A 13772-nucleotide genomic window follows, 5' to 3' on the forward strand; every position below is an offset into this window, starting at 1 on the left:
GGCTCCTGACCCCTGTGCTAGGGTCTCTCCATGCTCTTCATGCCATAGTCCTTTATTATTTCATACTACGCCAAGGACTCTATGTCACCCCCACCAAGATCCCCCAATCCATCCTTCCAGGGATTCTGTAGCCCTCATTCATCCAGGTTTTCACTAATCTCTCCATTCGCTGTATGCCCCAGTTTCACATTGCCCTTATTCCTAGGTCTGCCATTTCCTCCCACTGCAAGGATTGTGTGCGCACCCTTATTCTTCCTGCCTCATACCAGGGTTCACTATTTTCACTCTCTCACCAAAATTCAAGAGATTTTCTGTGTGTCTGCCATCTGTATGTCCCCCATTTCAGGGTCTTCCCACTAGGGGTTCCATTTGCACCCAATATCCTCCCACCATTACTACTGCCTTCCTTCAGTCTGAGAAATAATTAATTCAGTGTTACACACTACTAGGAAGATGAGAAGAAATGAGACAGTATTGTTATGCTGGGAGCCATTATAGGTTCCTTGATCCGGAGACAACTGCAGAGGCACTTGAAGCTGTGGCTCAGCCAAACAGAGTAAAGTGCTCCATGTGTCCTTTATTTTAAGCTCTCTAGTTTTCTTATTTTGCTGCAAAAATCAGTAGGGTTCTGACCACTGAGGCCCTGAAATTTTGAAATTGGATTGGTACAAGGTTCAAAAGTTACCAGGTTAAATACAGATAGAGGAATGCTATCAAATTAAATGTGACTGAACACTGCTGCAAGGGGAAACACTGCTAACAGCGGCAAATTTTCCATAGTATAGGCGAGGCCTAAATTCCTTCTTCTTGGGAAAGAGTGAGTCAGCATCCATACTGGGATTTGAACATGGATGTTTCTGACTCACAATCATGTGACCACGATGCACCATTTCTGAAGAATAAGTAGAGAGATACATCAAGAAATAAAGATACATGCAGCATATACACATAAGATAACAGTTTGTATTTAACAGAGTCAAAGGAAACCAGACAACTACGGTACTTGAAATGAATGGAAAGCAGGAAGAAGACTGGAAGGTAAAAAAAGGAAAGGGAGAGAATGCAGAGAGAAGGAGAAAATAGAGAAAATAAATTCAAATAAACAAATTCTCATGAACCTTCAGAGAGAAAAAAAATTAAGATAAGGAGACTGGGAGACCAACTGCAACTTCTAAGTATTCTTCCTCCTCAGTCCTTTTTTTTCTTTGCCTTCTATCAATGTGTCATACACCTTAGATGCATTCAAATTAACTATTCCATTTAGAACTTATTTTCCTTACCAGAATGTTAAGCAATTTTGATTTAAAAACTCTTTCCATTTTAACAAAGTCTAAATTTCTTCTTGAACAGTTGATGCTAGTTGTTTACATTTTGCTTTTCATTCTTCCAGGATAGGGAAATCAAACAGGTAATTTTCACTTTGTATATTCAGAACCTTTTCTCACACACTATGCCAGCTACAAAGTATGTATGAGAGGCAAAGGTATTTTATAACCACACAGAGAGAGCAAACCACACTTTCACAGACTTTTTAAAAAAGCCATACAAGAAAATCATTGCTACATCAAGATTTATGGAACTTGATTAAACACATGCAAAACAAAAAACAAAACCCACCTCACTAACAATGGCTTTTAAATTTCAAGTCTAGCACTAAATGAATTACCAAGCAGCTAAATCTGCACTACATGCAAGGGAAATGAACAGCAGTACAAAGACTGGAAAACAGAGAAATAAGTGTTTCATTTTGTGCAGACTAGTTCAACATTGTGCACTGGGATTATAGCAGATTACCTCAAGGGTTTTCTTCTGACATCTGTCAAGCATAGCAACAAAACATTAATATAGAATTCTCTCCATCCATTCTCATCTAGTAGGTTACATGAAGTTTGCCATAAGCTACTCTAATAAAAATGCTATTATCTTTTGAGACTATTTGAGATTTGAGATCATGATGCAATATGAGTAAGAGTTTGGATTATTTAAATTGGGTAATTTTTTAAATACCTGCAACAACAGAATAAAGCAGAAACTCAGAAACCATTATACACATTTTAAAAATGAGAAAACTTTGAGGCCTTCATTCTACATTTACATGTATGCTTCACTGTACGTACATATGTAGTTGTCCTGACTATGATGGAGCTACACACAGTTTGAGACACTGTGGCCTCATAGCAGTATTTGCAAACTATAAAATATCCACAAAAAGAAATGTACACAAGGAACTTGGAAAGACAGATTTTTAACAATATGAAATTATAGTAACAAAGGAAAAACAAAGCATTTAAGCAGAATGTTAGACTATACCATTCTAAAAATAACAGAACAGAAGAAAAATTATTTGTCTGAGTCTCTCAGCAATACAATTCACTAGCCCGTAAAAGCAAACAATCCCCCTGTTTAGGCGACATCCTCTGCAGTGGTAAAAGCATATGGGAATGCAAGTTCAATATAGGACAATTTTTAATGTTCAGCTAATTCCTGAACAGTCACAAAAGAGATACACTAAGTAACTGTCCTATAAATACCTTATATCACAGAGTTTTGTTCCTTTCAAGATGACAACAATGCATTATTCCAATTACAAATAAAATTGTCAAGTATTTTTCCAGCCTTTAACGGATGCTAAAAGAAAAAGTTAATTTTAATTGAATCTTTTCTGACATTTGCTTTGCATGTGCTCATAAGTAATAATTTTACAATCATCCACTATGCATTTCCCCCATCACTAAACTTTCTGATATATTACATACAGTAAAGTCCCCTCACTAGCAAAGCACCTAAGCAGGAACCTAACAGAAACCTGAACCATTTTAGAATCATAGAACACTAGAACTGGAAGGGACCTGGAGAGGTCATCAAGTCCAGTCCCTTGCCCTCACAGCAGGACCAACCACCATCTAGACCATGGTTTGTTCCTAAGGGATTCCAATTTAAGGTTTCCGTAACACACATGAAGTTAGGCCAACAAGTTTAAATCTATAAAAGCAGTTTTACAAATTCTAACAAATTCAAATGTATAGCATAAAGGAAACGCCAATGGAAAAAAACAAAAACGAGTTTACACATTCTTCTTCAGAGTATTCTAAAAACTGCAGCTGTGTATGAAAACCTGAAAGTACAACAGTATACACTAATCTTACCTTCAAAGGTATATGAAGTGTGGAAAGTATACAGAGTATAAAAGCAGCGTGCCAGAGTTTCAGCATTCTTTCACTTTTAACAATCTTAAATATTATTAGAAACACTGGTAAGGACTTAATAAAAAAAATCTTGATTGTTATGCTGCTATTGTTTCTTCCATTGGATAAGACGACTGAGACATAGAATGCTAGGACTGGAAGGGACCTTGAGAGGTCATCGAGTCCAGCCCCCTACCCTCATGGCAAGACCAAGTACTGTCTAGACCATCCCTGATAAATATCTAACTAACCTGTTCTTAAATATCTCCAGCGATGGAGATTCCACAACCTCCCTCGAAAATTTATTCCACTGTTTGACCACCCTGACAGTTAGGAACTTTTTCCTAATGTCCAACCTAAACCTCCCTTGCTGCAGTTTAAGCCCATTGCTTCTTGTTCTATCCTCAGAGGCCAAGAAGAACAAGTTTTCTTCCTCCTCCTTGTGACACCCTTGTAGATACCTGAAAACTGCTATCATGTTCCCCCTCAATATTCTTTTTTTCCAAACTGAACAAGCCCAATTCTTTCAGCCTTCTTCATAGGTCATGTTCACTAGACCTTTGATCATTCTTGTCACTCTTTTCTGGACCCTCTCCAATTTTTCCACATCTTTCTTGAACTGCAGTGCCCAGAACTGGACGCAATACTCCAACTAAGGCCTAACCAGAGCAGAGTAGAGCAGAAGAATGACTTCTCGTGTCTTGTTCACAACACACCTGTTAATGCATCCCAGAATCATGTTTGCTTTTTTTGCAACAGCATCTCACTGTAGATTCATATTTAGCTTGTGGTCCACTATAACCCCTAGATCCCTTTCTGCTGTAGTCATTCCTAGACAGTCTCTCCCCATTCTGTATGTTTGAAACTGATTGTTCCTTCCCAAGTGGAGCACTTTGCATTTGTCCTTATTAAACTTCATCCTGTTTACCTCAGACCATTTCTCCAATTTGTCCAGATCATTTTGAATTTTGACCCTATCCTCCAAAGCAGTTGCAACTCCTCCTAGCGTGGTATTATCGGCAAACTTAATACTGAGGGTGTGTCTACAGCAGGAACTAACTTCAAAAGTTAACTTTGAAGTTAGGCACTACCAGCAGAGCATCTACACACCTTTTCCCTTACTTCAAAATTAACTTCAGAGTAGGGAGCCCATCTTCTAAGTCCTCACTCCATTCCCAGGAATGGAATATTGCCCTACTTTGAAGTTGACCTTCGAAGTAGGGTGTGTGTAGATGCTCTACTTCAAAGTAAGCAACTTCAGAGTTATTTTCGTAGTGTAGAGACAGCCCAAGAGTTTGTCATCCTAAAACTGTTACCTAAAACCTGGAAGCAGGCCTGCCAACAAGGAGTGGGGGGTGGAGGTGGGGGCAAAAAAGGCAGATGCCCTGGGCCCGGCCTTTCAAAGGTGCCTGGAGCTCCAGCCACTGCAGCAGCAGCTTGAGCTCCATGCCCCTGTGAAGTGCCGTGGCAGAGCTGCTGCGCCACCGCATGCAAATGTTAGGAAATGGGAGGGGTGGGGGGTTGACGGGCTGCACTGTAGTCTGGGCTGTGCTGAGAGCTAAATGCACAAGGCCCTGCTCCTGCTCTTTCCAGGGTATGTAGCCAGAACCCCTCCTACCTTGTACTGAGGCCTGCAGCGGCTGTTGGTCATGCTACCTGGAAGCCCTGATTGCATGCATGTTTTGGAAGCTATTTTATACTGAATCTAGTATTGAATTTGATCATCAGGAAATGATAATTATCATAACCTTGACAGCAGGAAAAAAGACCGCACTTTTGTTTTGTGAATAATGCGCCAATAACGTTTTCCCTAAGAAATTTCTTATGTTACTCTACTGACTGTTAAAGCTTGAAAGCAATGAATCAATACCTAATTGGATGCACTTTCTAGCACCTTGTTGAATCAAGGCCTCTGTTATTGCTGATGGATATAAACTGTATTTTCTCCCTGTATAACACAGAAGGAGTCACCTGATGGACAATTTAAGAACCAATTTATAGTCCCATGGAATTTTCTGCCAAAATTAAAAATTCTGTGCACAATACTTTAAAATTTTGCATATTTTATTTGTGAAAATAACACAATACAAGCGCACAAGTGTCTATTATTTTGGTAATTTATTTCAAAATACCTGTGGGCAACTATGTCCATAACAATAAAGAATACACCACCAGGTGCAGAGACAGTTAGAGAAACCCCTACACCAACCCAGCTTCTGTTCCTCTGTTATGCATGTCAGAAGCAGTAGTCTGGGGCTGCGTCTACACTATGAGATATAAATAAATTTGAATTTATCAATTTTCTAATTTTGGAATTTATAAATTCAATTTTGACCATCATCACGTCACACCTCGCTCTCCACAAAGTCAAGTCATTGCTGCCACACACATACTGGATAACACTGACTATTGCAGTAGTGCATTGTAGGAAGCTATCCCATAGCTCCCTCTCCTCATAGCATTCTGGGTATGCTCACTGGCCTTGACATCATCTTACCCCATTACATTTTCATCATTCCCCTCTCGATCCCTGAAAATATGTTGATCCATTGGACACTCATAATTACAATAAAGAATTTTTGGTTTTCCCCACATCACATTGGCAACATAGGTGCAGCAACTGTATTCTCAAGTGGTCAGCCATCCCACCTCCCATCATTGCCAAAATGGGACCCCTGAGACTGAAAAGAATGCAGAAGGAAAGAATTTTTGGTTTCCCCATATACTATATTGACAAGATGGGTTCAGCAGCTGTATTTTCAATTGGCCATCCAGCTCACCTCCCGTCACTGCAGAAAAAGAAATTGTTGCGTTTCCCCCACTGGCAGCAAGCCCAGGTATGGGCCAAGGGAATGGGGGGTGTTGCTGGATGACCAACTGAAGTACTCTCCCCCGTCAGCAGCAAGTCCCTTAGCCACCGAGGGAAACTTTTTCCCAGCAACAGCAGCAAGCCCAGGTATTGGGCCAAAGGGGTGGGCGGTGTCGCTGGATGACTAGTTGAGCCGTTCCTTCCCCACGGCACCTTCTAGGGATGTATGAAAATGTGTCCCAGACAGTCATTCATCTTAAGAGAGAGTTATAACCAAAGACACCTTCAAAACACTTACATGCTACTAGTTATATTTGATTTCATTTGTCAAATTTTATCCAGGAAATTCTCTTTTTTTCAGTGCATTGTCATTAGTTTGACAAACTGGTCAGGGATCTTTCCACTCTGTGTATGTGGGTAGCTCAGGGAAAATAATGGGGGTGGTAACAATGAATAACTGTCGAAAATAACAAACATCTTGGGAGAGCATAATGACCAAGTTCAAAGTTGATGCTGAACTGCTGATATGCAAAGAAAACTATATCTGAAGACCTGTCCACTCTGAAAAACATTCACACAGACACATACTAGATGAAAGCTAAATTCCCTTTTCTTAGAATTTGATTTGTAGTAGTGCCATTAAAGATGAACCTCCATTTTTTCCAATCACATAACATTTAACAAATTTCATAGGATGCCTCAAGCATATCTCATGCTTAAAACATCTAAAAATTGCTGTTAAGCACAAGTTATGAACAAAAATTATTACTCAAATGAAATGCTCATGAGATTACAAGATGCTGATCACAATTATGAAATGTGACCAGAAAATTTAAAAGAAATCAGCATTACTGATCTAAAAAATGCTCCAAGGAAAGCAGAGTGCAGGGTTTTTGCACCACTATGCCGGGTGTCTGGGCAGGCATGGTCCAAGAAAAGGTGCCCCCAAAGTTAAGCAGAGAAATCTACAGGCCAAGTGGTTAAAAATGCTCATCCAATTTTGAAAAAGGTATGCCAAAAACTTGCTTAGTGACACCACAAAAATATTGTTGCCTGAGCTTTGGGAACAACTGGATCTTTGCTTTTGGATACACTCAACTTATTTTTCTGCATGCATCTGAAGTTAGGAAAACTCACTACTACTACAAATGGCCAGTTGAATTCTTACACATAACTTCTGATATATAAGCAGTCAATGGAAATATACCACGAATTGATTTGGCCAAGAATGTCATACTGTTTTATTATGTTCTGGTTTTAGTTGGGTCACTTCCCCTTTCTTATATCCAGCACTAATTAAATTCTGTCCACACTAAGATTTCTTCCTGTATGTTACACATCTGACCTGATTCTAGTTTATTTCAAAATGATACTTGTGATAAAAAAAAATTAATTAGCTTGGCTTTATAGATTTTCCCCAATAGTTCACAAAAAAAGAATTCCACAATTTACTTTTTGTACTCTATGTATTACATATATGTATATCAAGCAGTCTTAGTTTTTCCATACTTCACTGGAGTATATATTTTTGTGCATTATGAATCATACTACATAAAAATGGCAGAGAAACACGTGGAATTCTTCCCCAGCTCAATCGTTTTTTGATGTATACCATCATGTTAATTAAGATAACCATCAGTGGAAACCACGTACAAAAATCTTCAGCATTCCAAGCACATAATGTGTAATCAAGTGAGACAAAAAACTCAAGCAAACCAAATGGAAATCTTTCAGCAAGGCTCTTCACTTCCACTTTCAACAGAAGCCAGAGTTGGCCTACAAGTTACACACCAAGACCAAAACGACTCATACAAAAAAAAACAAAAAAAAAACAAATGAGTGTGGACTACCTAATTCGTAAAAAGCTCTTGATGATACTCACTAACTTCATGGTTCAGATACCAAATTCCTGGACATCCAACCCTGCAGTCAGACAATGGATGGCTACAAAGCTCATTTTTGAATTCCCAGATCCATGAGCTCTCCCCACCATCACAGGCATATTTTTGTTCATGGTGGGACAACCTGAAGGAATCCAAATTAGGATACTTCTGTTCCTATTGACTATAAAGAGTATGTTCTTAAGCAGCTGTGAGCACCACTCCAAGCACTGACAAAAAGAGGCTTGATTAGACATCATTTTGGTTGTCTTTTCACATTTCAAATCTGCTCCCCTTGCCTCGACATTAATCTCTCCTGGCAGAGGTAACTGTATTTCCCCTGCAGCCAGAAAGATGCTTTTGAGTTTAGTATTTTAATATTTTGCCAGGGGTACAAGCTGAGGTCACGTTAAAGAAAGGCCAATGGGGCCATGCCTACTCAGAATATTCAATATAGTGACACATCAAACATTGAACATTTTGTAGTCAAATTGACAAACATCTTTAGTTACTGGGCATCCAGAGGAACTTTAAGATAATCCATTCAAGACAGTGGCACAGATTGCACTTTTTATTGGAAAAGATCTCCTCCACCACAATCCCAGCAAGCTGGAGCAGGAGGCATTCTGAGGTAACTTTGAAATCCACATCTTTCACGGGAATAGTGACTTAGATATCTCTCTGCTTATTGGACTGTGCACCATCATCTCTATTTCAACGTATACCAATATCATTCCTGAAAAACTAAAATTTAAAACCCACATATTAAAGAAAGACTGAAATAAAAAAGCTGATCTGACACTTATGCCACAAAACATCCCAGCTGAGCAGTATCAAACACGATATTCCACGCATCTTTGCATAAGAAAAACTACATACAGTACTTTTCTGGTTTTTCAGCCTCCTGAGGACAGTGGCCAGAAATCAGAAACTGACTAGAGTGCTCACATTTTACTTCATTATATGAGCTCTCCTTTCTTATGTACATATTAATATGTAACATTAATAATCTCTCTATGGCCCCTTTTTGTCTTGAGAGATGGTGGTTAGCAGTGGTGGTGAGGATCTATTGGCAGTGTTTGAGTCTGCAGCTTCTCTGATGGCTTATCTGTCCAATATTGGATTTGCATAGTTGATTGCAATAACCGCATGTCAGTCTATTTCCAAATTCTTGAGTTTGAGAGTTTTTCCTTCTAAGACAAAGTTCTTTTGCATGACTTGCACATATACTATCAAAGGATGATGTGCCCATTTGGTAGCAATTGTCACCAGGTATTTCGTTTAGGGTCGGTCATTTAGCTGGATGTTGAATTTTCTCATCGTGTTTTTGCGTATATCTTTGAACCTTAGCTTTGGTTTTCCTCTTGTTCTCATCCCACATGACAATTTACCAAAGAGGATTTCTTTGGGAAGACACGTGTCACTCATTCTTCTCACATACCAAGCCATCACAGTCTTCTGCTGTTGAGGATCGCTATGAGGCTGGGTATGTCAGATCTTGACAGGACATCTGCATTTGAAACTTTATCTTGCCAGCTGATATTCATAATTCTGCGGAGGCAGCAAAGATGGAAGCTGTTCAGTTTTTTTCCTCCTGGTTTAAGTAGGTGGTCCATGCCTTAGAACCATATAGCAGGATACTCAATACACATGCCTGGTAGATTAGTATCTTTGTTTTTTCTATCAACTTCAGATTGTTCCATGCTTATTTCAAAAGTCTGCAAAAAATAGCAGTTGCCTTCCCGGTTCTGATGTTCAATTCTTCATCCATGGATAGCTTTGTGGTGACAGTAGATTCAAGATAATTGTTGAACCACATCTAATGGGCTGTTATCCAGAATGACATTGGGTCACTGAGGTATACCTTGAGTGAATACAACAGTTTTCTTCATGCTTATGTCAAGGGAAAACAACTTGCAGGCTCTGGACAGAGAATCCATCAGCAACTGTAGCATGTCTTCATTATGAGTCACAAGAGCTGCATCATCTGCGAAGAGGAGTTCCCTAATGAGGACTTTCTTGACTTTAGTTTTGGCCTTAGTCTTGCCAGATTGTAGAGAGAACCACCTAATCTTGTGTGGAGAAATACATCACTGAGTGAGTTTTGAAATGTGTCATTTAGTAGAAGTATATTAATAAATTAATCTACCACTAAATATAATAAATATATTGATAATCTAATACTAATACTAATATTTCTATTCCTTATAGCCTTGTCCTATCTATATGGGGCTGGCTCTCCGAGTCAGTGTCAAAGCAGTTCCTCAAAACCTCCAAAGCTATTCAAAATACTTTCTAGGACAACAATCCATCTAGCACTGGGTCTTCCAGAAGTTCTTTTACTCTCCACTTATAAGCTTAACACCATGCTTCTTATGTAGTCTTCAAAATATAGTTTTTACATGCCCAAACCCAACTAAGTCTGGACTCCTTCTTCTTTTCTATAATTGATACCACTTCTCCTCTTCCCCTAATTCATTCATTCTGAACATGGTACATTCTTGTCACTCCGAGCATCCACCTTAACATTATCATCTCCCCTGTATTCAAGGATTTCCTCCTGTCTCTTCCTTAGTGGCCTACATCCAGAGCCATACAAAAGTTCAGGCCTAATTACAGCCTTGTAAATCTTACTTATCAGTTTGATAGGTGCTCTTCATAAGACAAATTATAGTACTCATGTCTCTCCATTCAGGCCACGCATTTCCTGTACTCCCTAGTAGTTGATCACTGAGTTATGCTGTACCATTGACCAGAGGTATTTGACTTCTGCATCTTTGGTGCTGCTTAGGACCATTACTGTAGATCAGATATTTCATATCAATATTTGAATACGCTACCAGTATTTGTACTGCAGTAACATTTGATTTATAACACGGAAAGAGGAAGCTATAGTTGAAAAAAAAAATCTTAAAAAAAAATTCTCAACTCTGTCTTATATTCCTTTCAGTTTCCCAGAATAGGGCTATAACTGTGTGAAACAAGGTCACCGAAACACAGAGATATGGATGGTCAGAAACAATTCTCTATTTGCAATGTTAAGAAAGTTTGGACAGGATTTGTCTGGCCTAAGTTCCCCAAAAACTTAATGAGTTTTAGCAATTTTCAGTTTATGTACAGTAAGAGGTGAACAAAAACAAAAACAAAAACAAGAACCCAGGCTAATATGATACAACTACATTTATACAGAAAGAGGACCAAAAGCAAAATTTGAGATGCCACCTGAATATTAGGGCAGTTCTCAACCCAGTCTAAAGCTAGCAGCTCGGGCTCCTGTCAGAATGCATATAATGTCTCCGGGCTAGTCCATCACCAAATTTCAAAAAGCGCCACTTGTTTAAGAAGCCAAACTGTTGTCCTGCAGAGAGTCTGACAGGTTTGTTTCCCTTCCCCAGTTCATTCCTGAAAATAACTTTGGGGATGAGAGGAAAAACTTGAGACTAACTAGACAGGTACATTTGTGTTCACTTTAAGGATGGTGTTCTGTCTGACAACAAATGAATCTGCAACTCCACAATGCTTTCTTCCCCAGTGAGGCACTTAAAAGTAGCTTCATGTCTTGAAGCACAGATCTGTCCCCGTGTTGTAACAGGTCATAGCAGGAGGGACTGATGGAAACTACCAAGCCCAATTCTCTTTGTGTCAGAGCAATAGATCCTTATGTGAACTAGTAACAGAGTAGTAGCCATGTTAGTCAGTATCTTAACAAGACAAAAAAGCAAAATTAGCAAAAACTAATAATTATTTTGTTAGCCTTTAAAAGCGCTACATGACTACCTTTTTCTTATGTGGACTGAAATGTACTCATTGATTTCAAGGCGATTTTAAAAGCATCCTCCTGTTTTATTGGCAGGGTAACGCTCTCAGTGCCACACTCCGTGAAACTACCACAGCCTGAAACTTTGCCTCAAAGTTACTCTGACATTGCCGGCTCTTAGCAAGACTGCTAGGTTGAGGATCAGAGTCCCCAGAGTTATGAGTCCCCATAACTTTTCTGTCTTAATCCCAACTAGAGTTAAACTTCACAACACACTCCCACACCCCGCCTCCGACCTGCTTAGAATAAGCAATAACAGCCTTCCCTCCTTCGCAGTGTTGTAATATCTGGACGCGCCCCAGCTGCCCTTGGCAATTGGCACGTAGCCACTGACTTCTGCTTCTCAACCTGTTCCAAGAGTTTGGCTGGCAACTGTTTCCTATTACCCTGTGCTGGGCTAGAGGGAGCCACACCAGAGAGTGGAGTCAATGGGGCTGTACTTTTAGTAGGTAGGACATAATGGGGGTGCACTGGAAATCTTCAGCTGATTTCTCCAGTCCAGATCCCGCGGGGGGGAAGGGGAAGGGGAAGCGAAATGCACTCAAGCAAGCCAGGCGAGCAAGTTCCCCCGCTCCCTGACGCCTACCTGCGTGGGGCCGACTCCTGGAGCCGAGCCGCGTCCCTCTCCTCCCGCTCCTTCTTGGCCCGCGGAGGGCTCCTGGTGAAGAGCCTGGCGAAGCTGCTGTGCCAAGAGGCGCCGGTTCTCCGGCTGCCCCAGCCGGACATCTCGGACAGAGTAAGAGGGGGAAGCAGCGCCCTGGGCTGGAGGCGGGACGGGCTCCCTCCGCCGCCTGCGAGCAGCGCAGCGCAGCGCAGTGCAGCACAGCCCCGCTGCTCCTGCCCCCTCACAAGTCCCTACTGCCTAACCGCAGCGAGGAAGGGACGTGGGCAGCGGCGCAAGGAGAGAGCCCAGGCTGCCCCGCTCCCAGACGCACCAGAGCGGCTGCCCGGCTCTCCACCGCCCGCCCTCAAGGCGGAGCCGAGGCTGCCTGCCGAGACACGCCCACTCCCCGACCAGATCAGCAGCCTGGGCCGCTGCAGCGCCGCCTCTGTCGCCTCCTCCTCGGGCACTTACGGGCCGCTTCCTCTCCCGCCCCTGCTGGCTTGTGAGCCAGGAGCTTCAGGGTGCGCGAGGTGCTTTGGGTGCCCTAACAAAACAGTGCGCTTGAGCTGAAGAAGTGGGGCTGTCCCAGGGAAGCTCATCACCTAATCGAATATTTAGTTAGTCTTTACAGTGCTACATGACGGCTGCTTCGTTCTTTTTTGCAGACCAACGCGGCTCCTATTGCCTGTCCTAGCCAACCATATTAATAAACAATCATTTCCACTGAGCACTGACGGGCTGTAACACCGGCCAGCTGAGCACTCCGCTTCACTTGGCTCCAGAGCCAATCTGGCCCCAGTTTAAGCAGCTCCCGCTTAAAACATAGAAAGCCAATTCCTTTTGTGTGTTCCCCTACTGGCACAGGCCCAAAAGACGGTTTCACGCTTAGAGGCAGACTGTTGTTTTTAAGCGCGTGCAGTGTACATCCTCCAGGCATTAGTAAGATTTGCCAGTTCATAGCAGGCAAATATTAGAAACCCCTCCCTCCTCACTGGAGCTTCCGCTCTAAGACCGAGTCTACACTGAGCTAAAATCAAATTTATTAAAATTGATTTAGTAATGCTGGGTTCTATCAGTTCCATGTTGAGCCTCCTCACATTCCCACAAGCTCCCCCCAAAATCAACTTATTGCTGCCACACGCACATAGCTTAAATTGCATGCTGCAGCAGTGTATTGTGGGAACCTATCCCACAGGTCTCTGAGCACCATAGCATTCTGGCTATTTTCACTGGTGCAGCATGGGGAAAAAAAATGCCCCGCAAGCAGATGTGGGTAGCTGATGACATCTTCTCACATTTCATTCCCTTGCCGTGTTAACACAACGTCCCTTTTTTCAGGCAGATTATGGATTGCCTATGTAACAGATGTGCTTTTTGTAATTGAGGGGACAGGTGGCATAGTAAAGTGCTTAGGAATGGTTAGAAAAAGGATTTTGGGTTTCCCAACTGACAGGTTTTCAAAACGGGATGCAAAAGA

At 41.4% G+C, this 13772-nt stretch overlaps 1 protein-coding gene across 2 annotated transcripts in view; it reads right to left on the minus strand.

Annotated features, from left to right (window-relative positions):
- Positions 1 to 12580, minus strand: part of CRYBG3 (crystallin beta-gamma domain containing 3) — a 175737-nt gene extending 163157 nt beyond the window's left edge. For both annotated transcript variants that reach the window (XR_012646076.1, XM_074998308.1), the window contains exon 1: positions 12278 to 12580. Coding sequence is in view for 1 of the 2 variants with exons in the window: in XM_074998308.1 (XP_074854409.1) it covers positions 12278 to 12417 (140 nt within the window). In the remaining variant the exon portion in view is untranslated. The remainder of the gene's footprint in view (positions 1 to 12277) is intronic.
- Between the last annotated feature and the right edge of the window lie 1192 nt (positions 12581 to 13772).

The sequence above is a fragment of the Carettochelys insculpta genome, chromosome 1 (genome assembly GCF_033958435.1).
Source record: "Carettochelys insculpta isolate YL-2023 chromosome 1, ASM3395843v1, whole genome shotgun sequence".
Taxonomy (NCBI): Eukaryota; Metazoa; Chordata; order Testudines; family Carettochelyidae; genus Carettochelys; species Carettochelys insculpta.